The sequence below is a fragment of the Pan troglodytes genome, chromosome 4, assembly GCF_028858775.2.
Source record: "Pan troglodytes isolate AG18354 chromosome 4, NHGRI_mPanTro3-v2.0_pri, whole genome shotgun sequence".
NCBI lineage: Eukaryota > Metazoa > Chordata > Mammalia > Primates > Hominidae > Pan > Pan troglodytes.
This window is the reverse complement of record NC_072402.2, coordinates 171,537,202-171,556,177: the sequence shown is the minus strand read 5'-3', so window position 1 is coordinate 171,556,177 and position 18,976 is coordinate 171,537,202. Positions and strand designations below refer to the sequence as shown.

The 18,976-nt window shown below is 38.9% G+C and overlaps 1 protein-coding gene across 4 annotated transcripts in view; it reads right to left on the bottom strand.

Moving 5' to 3' along the window:
* CPEB4 (cytoplasmic polyadenylation element binding protein 4) overlaps positions 1 to 17,496 on the bottom strand; it is a 71,945-nt gene extending 54,449 nt beyond the window's left edge. For 3 of the 4 annotated variants that reach the window (XM_001155432.7, XM_001155308.7, XM_001155244.7), the window contains exon 1: positions 14,985 to 17,496. In XM_001155432.7, the coding sequence (XP_001155432.1) occupies positions 14,985 to 16,109 (1,125 nt within the window). In that variant the 5' untranslated portion in view covers positions 16,110 to 17,496. The remainder of the gene's footprint in view (positions 1 to 14,984) is intronic. The other variant, XM_001155372.7, reaches the window with a different exon arrangement.
* Positions 17,497 to 18,976: the final 1,480 nt, after the last annotated feature.

Below are 18,976 nucleotides of genomic sequence, written 5' to 3'. Positions count from 1 at the left end.
ATTTGTATTCTAGCTTTTTGATATCCTAACATGTCTTGTTCTTTCAAGATTTACAGTTTAAATTATGACAATTATGGCAGGAACCAAAAATAAGGATGAGAATTTATTAATCAAAGTCCATCACTTTTGCCCACTAATCAAAGTCCATCACTTTTGCCCACAAAAAGGCAAGGGTCAGTGATCAATTAGTAAGAAAATGATCACTTAGAGTCTTAAAAGGACAATCACAGCTGGGCGCAGTGGCTCACACCTGTAATCCCAGCACTTTGGGAGGCCGAGGCGGGCAGATCACAAGGTCAGGAGTTCGAGACCAGCCTGCCCACAACATGGTGAAAAAATACAAAAATTAGCTGGGCGTGGTGGCAGGTGCCTGTAACCCCAGCTACTTGGGAGGCTGAGGCAGGAGAATCGTTTGAACCTGGGAGGCGGAGGTTGCAGTGAGCTGAGATCGCACCATTGCACTCCAGCCTGGCGACAGAGCGAGACTCCATCTCAAAAAAAAAAAAAAGACAATCATGGCATTTTAATTATGCTACATAAAACATAAAATAAGCTTCTTTAAAAAAAAATCTACTTAAAAAATTTGCTGGGGGACAGAAGAGTGAAGTGTGCTGCTTTCAGATAGATTATTAAAGAATCTCTTATAAAACAAAAGATACTGACAACTCAATTTGCTTTCAACCCCACTGCCAGTTTCTCTTGGCACCCTAAAGGGAGAAATTAGAAAAGCAGATCTACCCTTTATTGAGCATCTACTAAGCACCTGATATTATTCTAGGTACTTGATTAACACTGTCTTAATTAATCCTCAAATCTTCTAAGTTACATTTTATTATTATTATTATTATTATTATTTTTTGAGACAGGGTCTCACTCTGTTGCCCAAGTTGGAGTGCAGTGGCACAATCACAGCTCACCACAGCATCAAACTCCTGGGCTCCAGTGATCCTCTGGCCTCAGCCTCCCAAGTAGCTGGGACTATAGGCATGAGCTACTGTACCCAGCCTATTACTCCTATTTTAATAATAAAAACTGAGACTAAAGAAAACTTACACAATTTACTACACAGATTGGTTACTGCATAGTTTAGTGGCATAGTCAGGATTCAAACCCAAGTCTTACTATAAACCAAGTAAGTGATCCTTCCTTGGGTAGGGTAATGATCATGGCAAAGAACCATACTAATTAAGACATACATTTGAATAAAGGAGGCACTCTAAGGGTTCTGAGGGTATGAATATGCTGGCTAGTGCCTGGGAAACAGTAGGCACTCAAATATTACTTATATTTTACTTATACAAATATTACCTTTTATATTTTACCTATACAAATGATATATATCAGAGGTACTAAAACCATAAGAAGAGAAAGAGAAATCTTATCTTCCTTCTCCCCGTTGAGATGACAGAGTGGCATACAAATTAGAGACCCATCATAAATGCATCTCTGGGTTATCTACTAACCACAGGAGTACTGGTGGTAGTAACAGTACTAATAGGATTACTATCAGCAGCTAACATTATGGGTTACATTCATAAGCTCATTTATTCTTCACAAAACCCTGATACAATTAGATATGTTCAGTTATTATCCCACTTCGCAGATGAAGAAACTGAAGCTTCGAGTATTTAAATAATTCCATCAATGTTAGGTAAGTGGAGGCAGAATGTGAACCCAGACCTTCTGACTCTAGAACATGTGAGCTTAGTAATCATGAAGGAAAATAAAAGATCACCAATGATTTTCAAGGCTAAGCAAAGCAAACTTTATCACAATGCTTAAACCTCATCATATTCTGTAGTCTTAATTATTATATTTAATATACTGAGTTGCATGTCAGTAACTGGTTAGTTTCAGTCTCTGTCATCTCTACTTCACAGGACAATTTCTAAAAGAAAGACCTTATGATACCACTATGAAAATCAAAGTTGATAAAAATAAGCTTCTGACAAAACAAAATGAATGTTTCAGAGAGGACCCTTGCTTTTAGTATACACCTGAATAATACTGCCTGCCAGGGCAAAATGGGAAGACCTACATCAGTATATAGCTAATGACAAGGCTTTTCATGACATTCCAGAAGCTGCCACAAGCAGCACGTGAACCTGCTGGTCTGTTCCTATCAGGAAAAACAACCAAATTGTAATTATGCCACAGACCAAAATAATCATTTGTGGCCATTTTTTTTAACATCCAGATGGTTGATCTAAGCCAGCGTTTCTCATACTTGAGAGTACGTCAGAATCACCTGGAGTTCTTGTTAAAATACAGATTACTGGGTCCATCCCCACAGTCTCATTCAGCATGGGTCGGGTCCAAGAATTCCCATCTCTGACAAGTTTCCAAATGACACCAGGGATTACTCTTTGAGAACCACGGAGTTAAGCAAATCCATTCAACAGGTTAACTTCATTAGATCCTTAGGGGTGTGCTTTATAGCTTTTATCCTAGTTGGCCAGCTATGATGCAGTCCAGCTTAAATATTCTACAGGAACTACTGTATGATTTCCTTATGAAGAGAAGGGCTTTGCTCTCAAAACCTGAAACAGCTCTGTCTTTCAAGTTCTAAGGTCCATACCTTTGGAAAGATTAAAATAAAGTTCAATTTCACCAAAACAAAATTCCTTAAGAAAAAGCATCAAGAGGTGAGTGGCCCACCATTAAGAACAAACAAAATACAAATTTGGTGCTTGAATTTTCACAATAAAATACTATCTCTGGCATCCATATACCCCATATCTTAAGCATATAGCTTTTTTTTTTTTTTTTTTCATTCAGCTACATGGAATATCTGCCATTCAGGTATTTACTACTGACATGTCTTCTCTCTCTCACAACTGGTCAAATGCCCTACAAGCCCAGATAAACAGTCTAAACAAAGGATATGCTAATTACTCATTCCTTCAGATTCAACCTATTTATCAAGTCACATCATCAGAAAATACATAGTATATACTCGTCCCTTTGGACTTGCTTTTATAGAATTATGGCTTAACAGCATGATCTCAGATTTTAATAAGCAGAAAATATTAGTAACTGCTGTTTGTTAAACATCTATGAATTTTCTTGTAAAATTTGTCAGCAACGGAAAAATTCATTGTCTGTCAACGCCCCATGATTAGAAACCTGCAAGGCAAATTTCTCTCAAAAATATTTCACTCTTGTTTAAAAGTATGCTTATTTTCATTAGAGAATGAGATCTACATCACCCATCATGTTACATTTTTGTCTTGGATGTAGGGATGTTCACAGTTAGGTTATGTGCTCACAGGCAATAACTGTACTGAGTTTAAATGTTCTCATCTAAATATAACCCATGCTACCCACCACCACCACCACCACTCTATTATTGCTTCTTTTTATACTTGAGCTAGTATGTTTTGGCATTACTAGACTGAGTCTAAAACACAAAAGGTAATTAATTGAATGTAACCACATTATTAAGAACCAAAGCCAAAATTTAGCTATCCCTTGACTCATTCTATTTCTATAAAAACATATACTACTGTGATCATCATTTCTCAGACTGCTACATATCTGTACCAGGCTACAGAAGTTTCTCTTTCTGGCTTAAACTTTCCCTGGTAAAGAAGGGAAGGGAAAATATTTTGGTTTGAAAGGAAAGTGTACGCCAGTGTGTCAGCTGCCAAAATAAATAGAAATTTTGAGATGCCAGTAGAGCCCATAATTAATCAAAGGTAACTATGGGAGTTTTAATTCAAGATTTGCCAAAATGTAAATATTCCTCTTGAATTAAATAATATGTAAATTCACAGATCATCAAGAGCGGACTATCCAGTCAACTTTCAAGATTCCACTTCCAAATGACCCTCACATCCCTACACAGGCAGCAAATCCCTTTTCCCTTATGTCTCCCTAGCACTCTGACATCCCACAAGATAGTGATAAGCTCTGCATGACAGAGCTTATACTATCACCATGCGCCATGAGCTTCACTCATTTTCATATCCACAGCTTGTGGCATGCCGTAAAGCCATCGCCACTGATATAGAAAGTGGCTAACATGTTCCTCCTGGCTCTGTGTTGTGCATCTTACATGAATTACATAACATTTACATGTATTAGTTCCTCACAACCATCATATGAAGTCAGTACTGTCATTTATTTTCCCCATTGTAGGCAAATGAAGCTAGAAGTTAACTAATTGCCCTACAAAGTCACACAGTAAGTGGTCGAGTCTGACTTCAGAGCAGATGCTCAGGAAAAGTGGTTTAAGTGAAGTTTTGTTTGGGCCTAGAATTTTTGCTCTATTATTACCTGCCAGGTATGAAATCCTTCACTATATATACGTGGCCTGAATGAAGACAACGAGCATCAGAGATTATAGTTAAAGTGGTAATTATCTGAAGCAGGAGGGACCACATTTAACAGCATCTCATATTTCTTTGCAAGTTCCCTCTTCAATCAGTACTTTTTCATTATAGCTCCTGTAATGAAGGTAGAGTCTAACAGATCTTAGGTTACCACATGTTCCCTAATAGAATTATGATCTACAACTAAATGAATGAATGTCTTCAGTGTATTACCTTGGATCAACAGCTCCATTTGGTTGCCATGTTAATTGACAAATAAGATCTCTCCAGAAAGCCTCTGAGAACATTTTTTATTGCACCTTTACTAAATAAATCACATTCATTTTGAGCATTATAAATCCTTAAAATGATAAACATTTCTTGTCATCACTTATTTGTATTAAAAAACCAAATGACCATTCTAGGCTTGATTAGTCAGTCAGTTCCTGAATCAATAGACCTTTTCTTCTTCTTGACAATTTGTTCATACTAATCTTGCCTAGCAGAGAGAAATAATTAAAATCTATCACAAGCTTTGATACTTGTGATACTAAGTGTCAAACATACTAAGCAAGTGATCTTGATGCTGCAATATCATCGAACCTTAATTTCATCAGCAAAACGAGGATAATAGCACCTCCCTTATAAATCTGTAGTGAAAAGCCAATGAGATAAGGTATATGGGCAGCAGGAGCACAAAGCATGGTGGTTAGTGAACTCATTCAATAAACATTTCTCTGCCCCTTCTATGGTGCAATGAAAAAAAGCATGAAACTCACATTTTAAATTAGATATCGGTTGTATCTGAATAAGTCAGTGATTCTGTGCTATTTTCTATAACCTGTTTTCATAGAGATAATCAAAATATGTTCAAACCTATGACCCCAAAACTATCAGTATAAGACTTCTCCCTAATAAACTATTCAGGGCAAGAAGTCATTAGTTCAAGGAAAGCAGGTAAACAATACTAACACTCAGCCTTGAGGAATGAAGTTATTTAGACCTCAACTGGCTGTTAGAGTTCCTGTTCTCCATGTCTGCTAGGTCTGAGCAGGGTCTGGCGTCAGCAGGGAGAGGGGTCCACCCTAATGCACAACTTTTTTTTTTTTTTGAGACAGAGTTCCACTGTTGTTGTCCAGGCTGGAGTGCAATGGCGCGATCTCGGCTCACTGCAACCTCTGCCTCCTGGGTTCAAGTGATTCTTCTGCCTCAGCCTCCAGAATAGCTGGGACTAGAGGCGCCCACCACCACACCAGGCTAATTTTGTGTTTTTAGTAGAGATAGGGTTTCTCCATATTGGTCAGGCTGGTCTCGAACTCCCGACCTCAGGTGATCCGCCCACCTCAGCCTCTCAAAGTGCTGGGATTACAGGCGTGAGCCACCACACCTGGCCAATGCACAACCTTTATTCCTAAACTGAAGCTTATGTCTTGTAACCCTCGACATCTCTTCTCTTTTGTGAGCCTTGACAGTGATCTCAAAAGGCAGCTTGTGCCCAGCCTCCACATTTCCAGACTCTCACAACACCCCCCGACCCCCATCCACAGTTCTCCAGAATCTCCTGGGCAGAAGGCACTCCTCAACACTCAAGCACAAAGAGGAGGTCACCGGCCAGTGCACTTCAGGAGCAGAAGTATCACGTTTGCCAGTTAAGCATCCTCAGCCCATGGCCCTTCAAAAGCATCAAACATTTGTGCACTGAAAGCAAGCAAGAAATGTAAAAAGTTGATGCAGTCTAAAAGTCTGCAAGGGACCCCAAACCTCTACATTCCTCTTAAAAAACAGAAAAACAAAAAAGACAGCAACCATAAAAGCTCAGTCCTGTCCTGTTCTCTCACTCATCTTTCCTTTCAGAGGTCTTGCCCACAAGTCCACAGAAGTGTGAACCTAGAGAAAGGATAAGATGAAGGGAGGAAAACGGTATACTCTCCTCCCAAATTTCGAATCACTAGCTGGTATTTGGGTGCTTTAACTGGATCTCTTATTTTTCTATGTTATAGAAAGAGAAGATGAAGCCAACAGTGGTCCACCACTATTGGCACCAGGTTGAGCAGTGAAACAGACTGAGCAGGTACAACAGAAATGTGGGCCTTGCTTCAGTTTCTCACTACCCTTCTTTAAAAAAACAACTTGAAAAAAATTTTAATGTTTTCTCTTAAAGACTCCTCTAGAGACACATACTGAACCATTTACAGATGAAATAATATGATATGAAGCAATTGCTTCAAAATAATACAAATGGGGAGAAAGAGGATTAAGGGTATAGATGAAACAAGATTGTCCAGGAGCTGATAATTGTTGAAGCCAGGTGACACATACATGGGAGTTCACTAGACTATTCTGTCTACCATGGAATATATTTAAATTTTTCCATAATAAAAATTTAAGAAGACATGGGTCAGGGGGTGCTTTACCAAGAGAGAAAAAAAATATCACCAGTTGGTCACTTTCAGCAGTGTTCAAGAAAATCAGTGTGTCATCTAGCCTCAGTCCCACCATTATTTAAGTATAGTGACTTTAGGAATTGTATTTTATTTATTTAAAATTAAGTTCAGGCCAGGTGCAGTGGCTCATGCCTATAATCCCAGCACTTCCGGAGGCCAAAGCGAGCGGATCACCTGAGGTCAAGAGTTCGAGACCAGCCTGGCCAACATGGTGAACTAAAAGGTACAAAAATTAGATGGGCCTGGTGGCACATGCCTGTAGTCCCAGCTACTGGAGAGGCTGAGGCACGCGAATTGCTTAAACCCGGGAGGTGGTGGTTGCTGTGAACCAAGATCGCGCTACTGCACTCTAGTCTGGGCGACAGAATGAGACCTTGTCTCAAAAAATAAAATTAAGTTCAAATTATCACACACCAGTTATACATGGGTTTTCAGATTTTAAGAAATTGTGCTATATTTTGAATAAAACTTTGACTTAATATTTCTGTTTGATGAGTTGCTTTCTTAAAACAATAGAATCTTCTAGAAGCCAGATATTAGACATATTTCATTTTATCCTCAAAAATACCAGACAAAAGAAATGAGAAAATAAAGGACCCAGAAGGTGCTGTAGCTTGCCTAGGTCACATAGCTAATGAATGGCCGAGCCATATCTGGAACCCAGATCTGACTTCCATTAACTGAGATAGTTTTCTAATAACATTTTTTCAGAGTATGTGAATATTCTGAGTCACGTTCTTATATTGAGTTTTATTTTTTTAAGGTCTCATAGACAATAAAATGGCAGCAACTATTTTACTGACTAGTACCATGATCCTATTGACTAGATGCATTCCTCAAGAATACCTGGAAGAACTGTTATTTAAATTGTTACATGGTATTTTTAAATAAATATAGATTTAAAATATATAATACTGAGGAACTAATTATAACTTAGTTTTGGTCTACTAAAAAATGATTAGAATATATCTGATAAATCTTTAGCAAATAGAAATTGCCCAACCAAAATACCCTACAATATAAAATGCGCTTGTACAGCTTAAAGCTTTGAACTTGAATAATTCCATTTGTAAACATGAATGAGCACCTATAGGTAGCTGATGGAGTTTTTCTTTGGCATGTAACGGGACCAGAATTCTGCTATCCAAGTTAAAGTTTGCCTTTTGTGGTACCATTTTGTCATAGAATGTAAATCAGCACATGTTATATATAAACATACGGTAACTTATACGAGTGTGTATTTATAATTGATAATTACACTTTCCAAATATTTTTCCAAAAACATTATAATTTTCTAAAAATTTAAAATTTCCAAATATAAGCATATATTTATAAACACATTAATGACTACGTTAATAAAAAAGTTTGGAAATGCCATTTATACAATTTTTTGTTATAGCTAAAATTGAATGTTAGTTTGCCTTAATGATTAAACAATTTATAGATTAAAATGAAACTATTGGGCTAGTTGATAATTTGTTTATAATATTTAAGAGAAAAAAATGCATGTTCAGTCTTACTCAAAGATTAGCACAGGTCAAAAATACATTACAAACCATGTTACTGATTCATTTTTTATGACAGTCCTGTGCTTAGTCCATAACATAGTAGGTGCTCCAATAAATGTGTGCTAAATACATTAAAATATTTTTTAAAAACTCTTGATTCCAGGATAAAAGCCAAACTATTCTCAATTCAAATCTATGGCACCCTTTCATATCTCTTACTGAAAAATCATAAATTCTCCATTAAAATGTAGTCTCCTTTAATGTATGCAAAAGCAATCACATGTTCTAAAGTTCTTAATAAAACAACTGTGGCCAAAATCTTTCAAAATCCTGAAAGAAACAGGCTGTCAATGCTAATGAAAGTTTAAGCTTATATTTAATTAGAAAACTTCTCTTCGAGAAAATTGATAATTCTGCTAAATATTTTATCTGTCTGGGGTTGCATCTATAGCTTATTCAATAAAGCATATATAGCAAGATAAGCATGACTAAAATATTTCACAGTAACACAAGCTATATTTGTAACTAATTTCATAACTTTATTCAATATAAGAAAGCCATATTTTAAATTTAAAAAGTTAATCAACCTAATATGGCCACATACATAAGGTGCCTCACATTACCCTTCACTGTTAGGTATTATCATATTTTAGAAAAAGTGTTTTGTATTTTTTCTAGAGATGGGGTCTGACCATGTTGCCCAGGCCTGGTCTCAAATTCCTGGGCTCAAGTGATCCGTCCACCTCGGCCTCCCAAAGTACCAGGATCACAGGTGTGAGCCACCATGCCCGGCCAGTTATTATTTTCTTGATACGGTATTTTCTTCTGGAATTTAAAAGATTTACTCTAGGTCACACTGCTCATTAGAGTTTAGAGACAAAATTTTTAAAGCTTTATATATGCATTTTATTTATTTTTACAACAGCTTCATATAGTAAATAATTACATTCAAATTCAGAGTCAAACTTAAGTCTGAGTCCACAGCCTATGCTTCACTCTACATTTTCGGGCTCACAAAATAGCCTTTCTCAATAATTGTTCACTTTTCACCTTCAGAAACTGATTGAAAATAGTATCAACACCTTTATCTTTCTATCTACTAAGTATTTTTTGAAAACTTAAAGGTGGAACTCATTCTGTTTCAATAAGATAAAATGCGGTGAGAAAAAATGGATGGGAATCTCCAATAAATTTGAATTTTAAAAAATATATTGCTCTAAATTTATCATGGTAAAACATACTTTTAATTTCTGCAAGGCAACTTTGAACAATTAAACATAAAATAAAATGAATTTTGTCACAAAAAGTTAAAATGCTCACATTATAGGCTCTCTGCCTTAAAGAGAAGCACATTATTCACATTATCTTATGTGAGATGAGACCAAAAACTGAGGTACAATACAGCGCTGAAAAAATATGACAGTGAATTATCAAGCTTATTTTCCTCCTAGCAAAATAGAGAAAGTCATAAGGAAAATAAACTGAAACTGTCAAATTCAAACCTAGGCATATGTTAATTTAAAAACTAGGTTCCCCATTTCTTTCTTATGAACACCAACAACGATGACTTTCGAAAACTTAAACTCATGAGCTAAGTAGCATCTTTCTAGTTGCAACCAGCAACAACCACATTTATTAGGTTTGCGATAAACAGGTTTTTCCTGAAAGGTGTTGGAACAATGTGCTGATCATATTCCATGGCTTCTCTGAAGATGGCTTCTCTGAAGATAGAAAAAGAAAAAGAAAAAAACTCTACCCTGGAATTAGTTTTAATTTCATCAGAAAAGCTATCTAACCTAGTTAAAAAGCCTTCTACAAAGAGGAAGATTTTTCCAATATGTCAGTTCTGCTAGATCTAGAACCATCCGACCCACAATTTACAGTTAAAAAAACTGATTTCTCCCCTTCTAAGTCAAAGAAAATGTTTCCTATGCAAAGATCCCTCTTGGAACGATACTGTATTAAGAAACAAGAAAATGTAATGAGGTTGCCTATTAGACAATTTTAATAATCCACCATGACTTTTAGAACTGAAGCATTGCAGCAGTGTTCTGTTTGCAAATATAAGATGCAGTATATAATTTTGAGGATCTAGACACTTGTTTCCCTACCAAACAAGTTTTAGGATAGTCTTTGTGACATACTGATTTTGTCTTTTTCCTTCCTACCTGACTCTTAGCTAATGAAAGCGGCAACATAATTGAGCTGTAGTTAAGAGGGTGTCCGCACATATACTAAGTAATTCTCCTTTACTTTCCTGTAAGGATAGAAGATCCAGGCACCCCTCCAAAGAAATGCTATACTCAAATATAATTATTGGCAGGTGCCCCAATATATTATCTGCTTTGGATGTCAGAATTCTAAGATATGTTTGGTAAGACAGGATTTTTTTTTTCCTTACTGTAAGGGTCCAATCATGCCTGTAGTCACATGAATATGGACCTTCATTTTGAAATTGGGACAATAAAACCAAATGTCACAGGGCTGAGAAATCCCACATAGGAAGTGAAATAACATATTTGAAAGCACCTAGCCCAGTGCCTGGTATATAACATGTGCTCAAAATTTAAAACAAAAGCATTGACCAAAATATTATCTAAGTTTAACATTTAAAGTTGATAAACAAGTATACTCAATTATTTTCCCCTTTCAATACTCTATCTACAATCAGCCTTTGATCATCATGTATCACTGTAAAATTTTTTCCTCTCATCTTACATGCGTCTGGGAGGCACTCTCCCTTCCAGCCCCACCTGCACCCACTATCCCCCTGCCATATTATCATTATGTGAAGAGGCACTGTAGTATAATGATTAAGAGCCAAATCTTGTCTGTGAATAAAAATAATAATAATTTCTGCTTCATAGGATTGTTGAGTGAATTAAATGAATCAATACATGTAAAACATTTAGAACACAGGAGGCATGTTAGATTTTTTTTTTTTTTTTTTTTTTTGAGTCAGAGTCTCACTCTGTCCCCCAGGCTAGGGTGCAGTGGCGTGATCTCAGCTCACTGCAACCTCCGCCTCCTGGGATCAAGTGATTCTCCTGCCTCAGCCTCCGGAGTAGCTGGGATTACAGGCACCCACCACCACGCCCAGCTAATTTTTGTATTTTTAGTAGAGACAGGGTTTCACCATGTTGGCCAAGCTGGTCTTGAACTCTTGACCTCAAGTGATCCGCCCACCTCAGCCTCCCAAAGTGCTGGGATTACAGGCGTCAGCTACCGCACCCGGCCACATGTTAGCTATTATTATATGCATATTACTTTAGCTGTGTCTAAAAACAGGATTTCAGTCAGGCACGGTGGCTCACACCTGCAATCTCAGCACTGCGAGTAGATTACTTGAGCCCAGGAGTTTGAAACCAGCCTGGACAACATGGTGAAACCCTGTCTCTACAAAAAAATACAAAAATTAGCCGGGCATAGTAGTGTGTGCCTGTAGTCCCAGCCACTGGGGAAGCTGAGGCAGGAGGATCTCTTGAGCCCAGGGAGGTCAAGGCTGCAGTGAGCTGTGATTATGCCACTGCACTCCAGCCTGAGTGATAAAGCAAGACCCTGTCTTAAAACAAACAAACAAACAAAATCAGGATTTGAGTGATGCCCTCTGAATTCATGTAATGAAGCTTTAAGCTAAGCAAAAATAACTTAGAAACACCTTTTAATATACAAAAATCCTCCAAATAAAATGTCTTCCCCTATCAGTTATTGGGGGGGAGGATTATGAATTTAAAAGGTTATTAATTTTAATTCATTATATGTACCCAAACCTGCAGTAAACAAACGTAAAAATCATTCTGGTTCATTTCAAATTAAAATAAACATTGCCTAGTATCAGTTACACTTCAGGTAAATTATTTCCTTTCAATATAACAATAATGTGCTGGCCTTTGATTGAATACCATTATTATAATGTACCCGTGTAAGCACTATCCTTAATGTCTGTGGTAAGTTTCAAGATCTCTCTATCACACCTAAGGAATTCTTTTTATTCTTTTTTTTCCCCCTATGAGAAATATTGCAGAAGAAAGGAATTATTTTAATAGTAATTAAATTGAAGTGCTAATATCTATAAAATTTCTTTCTTAAAATTAATAGTGTTTAAGTTATAAATTATTTATTTTTTTGAGACGGGGTTCTCACTATGTTGCCCAGGTTGGTCCCAAACTCCTGGGCTCATGCAATCCTTCTGCCTCAGCCTCCCAAGTAGCTGGGATTACAGGCATGTGCCTGCAAGTTATAAATTTAAATAAGACAAATTTAACCAAGTTACTTATACCAACTTAAAATGATACTTTTTCTCAAAAATAACTAATTCACAAGAATTATTGGTTTTTAAAAAGCAAAAAGAACTGTATCCATTTAAGTAAGAATCACAGTGGTCAGTTTACTTACTTCTTTAGACTTTTTCAAAACCCAATTAGGAGTTTCTTGTCATAGAGATTTTTTTTCAAATCGTTTATTTCTCTTGTGACTTTCAAATCACCCCACTGCTAGCTCTCTCTCCTCATACATGTGTGCGTGTGCTCTCTCTCTCTCTCTCTCACACACACACACACACACACACAGAGCTACAAATGGTGGGGATGGGGAGCAGAATTAACAATTTACTTTTGAATCTTAGCGTATTTGAAAGTCAGGTACACTGACCATACTTTTCCCATAATCAATATAAAAGACAGCAGTTCTAAGGGAAGAGTTAGTTTCTAACAATATATTTTAGAATCAATCTTAGTCTAACTATTATTTCATAAATCAACTTAATCTCCAAAGAAACTGTTCAAAAAGATTTCACACATAACACACACACTATTAGCCCAATAGGAAAAAATATTAATGTGCATATATGTATATTTTATTCATTGTCTGAACTTTTCATTTTTCCTAAAGCAATCTTAACAAAAGTCAGTAAGCTGAGAATGGGAACCAAACTGTGAGGCCACATAAATTCACTGTGTCAGCATATAGTAGCAAAATAAGAAAAAAAGGTGTATTTAGTTCTGAGCCAAATCTTAATCCAGTTAAAATGTACTGAATGTTAACTTACATTTTTTTAAATTAGCAATATAAGAATAATTCATAAAACTTATCTTTGCATTAAATTTTCTTTAAATTTATGTTCAAAGGAATATCAAAGGCAACTTTTTAAAAATAGACTTCATGGGATTGTCAATGTCTTAAACAGCCTTTTTACTTGACCACTAAAGCACAGTAATTGATCTTTGGTTTTAACAACTGAAACCCTTTAAAGCAAATGCCAACAGCTTTTTGATAGGCAAAAAAAAAAAAAAAAAAAAAATCGTTTTTAGAAGTCGAAAACTAAATATACCCACATATTTTAAGATGCACTGCACCTGAATCCTTAGGGAAGGAATGACATAGGGTTCTCTTAGCAAACTTCCCCTCCCTCTCAGTCGATTACTAATTAAAACAGATAATTCTGCTAGGGCTAACATCGTATTTGGGAACAGTGCAATGATTCTATAATCTGTTTCAGCCTTTGCAGAAATATTTCTAAAGTAACCCTCTAGCTGTAGCACATGTGTACGTGCACACATGTATGTATACATATTTTCAATCCTTGAGTTTCTTTTTTTTTTTAACTTAGAATTTGCACTCTGACCAGCTATGTACCCTTGGCTAAGTTATTATATATTTCTCATATTCAATTTCTGCATCTGTAAAATGGGGATAATAACAGAACTCATCTTGTGAGGTTGTTGGGAAAACTAGATTCAATGCTAGATTCTTACCCCTTATAAATTTCCTAAACACATATAATCATACCCTCAAAGTATACACATTTAGTGGAGCATCTGACGTTCAACCACCTATGAAATTCCCTTTATCTAGTTCATATCAACCTAACTTGCTGCTCATTAATTCAAAAACATCAATGACTCTTGCCAGAATAAAGATATTCTGGTAGCAAGAAAGACAAATGATCTTTGCCTGGATCTATTTTTAGGAATGGTTTAATTATCTACACCTTCAATGTTAACATTGGAAAATAAACAAATGGGTGAAAGGCATAAAGAGTCACTCTGAGATGAAGAGTTTCACAGTGTTCAAAAATAAATGGGGATGAAGAAAACATTTAGATCATTTCTCTCACTAGATAGTCCTTACTGATGAAAGGTAGGCCAAAATTTGCAGAGGTTTAAGAGGAATTGCCAAGTCCATCAATTCAGCCTGTTCAGACCTACAAGGTTCAGAGAGTTTCCAGGTTTAAAATGCAACCAACCAGTGAGAAAACTGTAATTCAATAGCTGGTTTTCAGTGAATCACTACCTTATAGTGTCAAAAGAAATTTGTTTAGTTATATAGTTACTTCAGAAAACATTCATTAGTTTCTGCAATGAAATATATTTATATCTATATATTATTTATTCTCATCTAAATAAGTAGGGAAAAAACTGACCCTGATTCTCATGTCAGGCAAGAAAGGTATTATAGTTAATAATTACTACATCACCAGCTACCAGGTATTCATAATTATCTATGACAAGATTAAGGCTACAATTTAGAAAACTGTCAAAGAAACAGCTGAATATTTTGTTCCAATTACACTCCTGCTAAAATAAAGTCTGGTTATTGATTCATTTTCTCTCTAAGAAAAGCTCTGATGTGAATACGGGCACTTCAAACTCTAGTTACATAGATATTACACCATGCTATTTCCTTATTCATCCTAATCTATTAATGGAACATAATCTTACCGGAAAAGGAAAAATGTTGTCAGCCCTGTTCAAGCTATCTTCCATCCAGGATTTAGGTGCAAAGGCAGAGCTGGGGCGAGCATACTTCTGGAGCTGAATATGATTGCTTGCAAAATTTTTCTTCAAAGGCGAGATGGAGTTCAGGGGCGTTATTCCACCATTCAGCCCTCTGCGGTGATCTCGGCCTTGGGAACCTCCCCAGCCACCATATCCACCACCGCCCGGGCTCCAGGAAGAGGAGGGTGTTGGTGACGGACTCTGGTAGCTGCTCCACGGAGAGGGGGGTTTGTTAAGATTATTCGCCAAATGAGGCAGCTGGTTAAAAGCAGCATTTCTATGTGTGAAGGGTGGGGGATGGGGACTGGCAGGAGACCTCCTTTGCTGCTGATGCTGGCTGTGATGATGCTGGAAATGAGGGTGATGTGGGTGGTGCTGTGAGAGAGGCCCGATCTGAGGAGAGAAGCTGCCTCCAAAGCCAGGGCTGACATGATGGGGAAAATTTTGAAACAACAGAGCACCGTTATTAGCCGAAGCAGCAGGGACCCCTCCCTGGTGAAAGAAACTTGCATCTTCATTGATTATTGTAGAGGAGGAAGGCGCTATCGCTGCTGACCAGTTACTGAAACCAGTAAGAGACGATGCACTAGATGTCAAGGGCTGGGTTGAAGTACCTAGCCCAGTGGCTTCTTGATAATCAAACCCTGTCAACACTGGAGATTCGATTCTTATTTTCTCCTTCCCATTGCCATTTTCCGAAGAATTGTCCCCTTGATTTTCTTCTGATTTTGCCTTCTCTGTTTCAGGCAGTATTCCAGCTTCCTGACCTGGACTTGGGGAAAGCTGCTGCTTTTCTAAGGGGTCTTGCTGTTCCTGTTGCTGACTTTTTGCTTTTTCTGACCCCAAGATCTCATCCTGAATGTTATGGGTAGCTGGAGCAGGAAAAAGCCAAGCTGACCCAGCACTGCTGCCATTGGCAGCTGTGTTATTATTTATAAAAGCAGCAGGGCTGGGGGTGGCATTTTGGTGATGGTGTGGAGGCTGCAGATGTGGATGGAATCTGACTGGAAAAGCAGATTTATTCCCAGTATTGCTTTGCACTAGCACTCCAAACCCGTAATCCCCCATTTATTATTTTTAGGAGCAGAATCTCACAATAAAAAATGACAACCTGATGTCTCACGCCTTTTTTTTCCTCTTCCCCAAATTTAAGTTGTTTGCTTGCTTGCTTGAAATGTCTTATTTATAGCTAGCTCAAAGATCGCAGCTTATCACCTTAAATTGTTCTGATTTGGAATTCTGGTCTCTGAAAGAAAAAACAACTCTTAAAAAAATCTCTTAAAACATTGACTTGGATCCAATTGGGCTTATTTTTAGGAGGGAATAAAAATGAAGAGGGTAAAAATCAAGTCTTTGGTTAGTAAAATAGGCGCTTTCTTTTTCCAAAGGAAAATGTACATGAATGACAAAAACAGAGCTTCTCAAGCATCTATGGATGTAGAAGAATAAGCCTTGCGCGGAGTAAAAATATAGATATATATAATTTAACAATCACATATGGTTTTCCTCAGCAGTTTAGATTCACTCACATAAAAATTAGAATAGGACTAAGAGGGGAATACGTTCTTTTCTTGGCAGCTTGGTTAAAAAAAATCAGGAATAATTTAAGAACATTATATATTATATATTTATATATATAGATTATATTAGGTTATCTGGGGTGGGAAGTGAATTCCTGGTTTCGGGAGAGGAAATCAGCATTGACTAATGGAAAGATGATTGCAGGGAGGTTTCTGCTGTTCCTGGTCCTGTTTTCTGCTCTTTCGCAGGGTGCAGTTTTGGCCTCTGGGGCTGTTCCTGAGGCTCCGGGTGCAGATCTTGCTGCGGTCGCTGTTCCTGGGCTCCCCGCGGCTTCCTCTCCCCCATGAAAGGGGTTGGAAACACCCGTTTCTCCCTCTTGCGGGGGTCGCGATCAGGAGGGATTAGCGAGACTCGACGAGGGTGAGCGGGCGGCCTGGGGGTGCGGGGACCGAGGGGGCGACCTGGAAGGTCCTGCGGTTTCTGCCTCTTCCCCTCTCTGCGGCTCCGGGGTTTTTTTCCCTCATGGGACCCAGGGGCGGTTTGTTCAGTTCCCTCAGTTCGATTCTCCGCAGAGAGGGAAAAAAGAGGAAAAAAAGGAAAAACCCACTACCGTAGTTATTTTAAAGGAGAAGGGCCTCCCCCCTCGGCTTTCTCTCTCTTTTCCCCCAGAATTTTTTTTTAAACTATAATTTAGAAGGCTTTTGTTTCTCCTCACGGTTGCTGGGCCGTCGCCGCCGTCACCGCTTTACCCTGGTCCCGCAGTCCCCGCTGTCGTTGTTGAGGACTCCTCCTGGTTCTTCTTTTTCTTTCCTTCTTCCTCCTCTTCCTCCTCTGCTGTCGCCGCTGCTGCCGCCGCCGCCGCCGCCGCCACCGCCTCCCGGTGCCCGGGTCCCGCAGCCGCGGCTGAGTCCTTCTCCTCAGGACCGAGCCGAGTGAAATGACAACCAGCTGGAAAGACCCAGAGACACTTCCGGTTCGAAGAGGGAGGGGTGGGGGTAGCACTCATTCCCCACCTACCTGCCGGAAGACCAATCATCTGTTAGAACTCAGACGAGGCCACACCCCCTCGCTTCAGAGCTACTCCCAGGAAGGTCGAAAAGTTACCTCCAGAGACGCCTCTTCCGTCTGCGCCTCGCCTAGTGAGGCCGGGCGCCTGGAACCCGCTTCCCCCACCCAGAGTGAGCGCAGCAGGTCGCCATCTTTTGTGTGGGCAGGGGACTCCTTTGATATTTCTCTTCCCTAACTGGGCTTTGCAGGAGGAGCAATAGGGACGTGTCAAGGAGAACGGATTCCTCGCTCACGAAGACATACGGTTAAGGTGTTGGAGATCGAAGTGGCGGCCCGTGAAACCGCGGATGAATGAGAAGGGTGCCCACAGTAAAGGTGGTGCTCCAAGCATCACGTGCTCTGGGCCGAGCTCCGCCCCAGAGGGATCTGGAAGGGGAGGCGGGTCTTCCCAGCAGCTGTGCGGTGCCTAGAACTGCGTTTGCCCTTGCCCAGAATGTAGACCTCACGAGGGACTCTCCCTTAACCTTCCATTCACTCACCCGCACCTCCCACTCTCCCATTCTGCTAGGCTCGCATCTGGTGCAGTCTCCCAGGCGCAGAGATGCAGCTGAGGCGTCTGTGGCTAAGCCCCCGTATCATCCCGATCTAGTACACCTTACACGCAATACCAGAGGGAAAATTCCAAAACTAAAATTTTATCTTGACCCTCACATGCTCCGATTTCTTCTATGGTTGCCCATTATTTCGAAGATAAAGGCCAAACTTGTTAGTCTGGTATTCAAGCCTTTCTACCTAATGGGTGGTATATCTTAGTGCCTCTTCCCCCTCCAAACACACTCTCAATGCCTTTTTACATGTCCTTTCCACTCTTCTCCTTTGGTAAATTCCTATTTATTTTTAGGAATCAGTTCAAAAGCCACCGACAGCATCTTCTGAATTCTCTCTTATAAGCGTCCACGGCCCTGTGTACATCTCGTGCTTGTTTCTCACACTGTATTGTGATGGTTTATGTCTTCCAGACCTGTGCTGGACCGTGGGCTCTTTCAGGAGCAGACATTGTAGATGCGAGACATCAGTGAATGAATCCTGAAAACGTGAATGAACAAACCAGCAACAATGAAGTCTTCCCTGAGTGACAGCCCCCCAACCCACTGCCACCCCTTCCACCCATCACCCACCCCCCACCCCTCACTCCTGTTTCCAAGTCTGAATTAATTATTTCCTTCCTTTTGCCATTTGGTTTGGAGCTCACATATCAGACTTTTCATTATGTTTGGTACTCAAGGGCTTTAATGTCTTGTTTATCTTTGTACATTCCCAACGCTATGACCACCATCAGGGCTTAGGATAATGCTTTGCTCTCAGCACAGCTTTAAAGATGTTAAATAAGTGAGTATTTTCCTTTA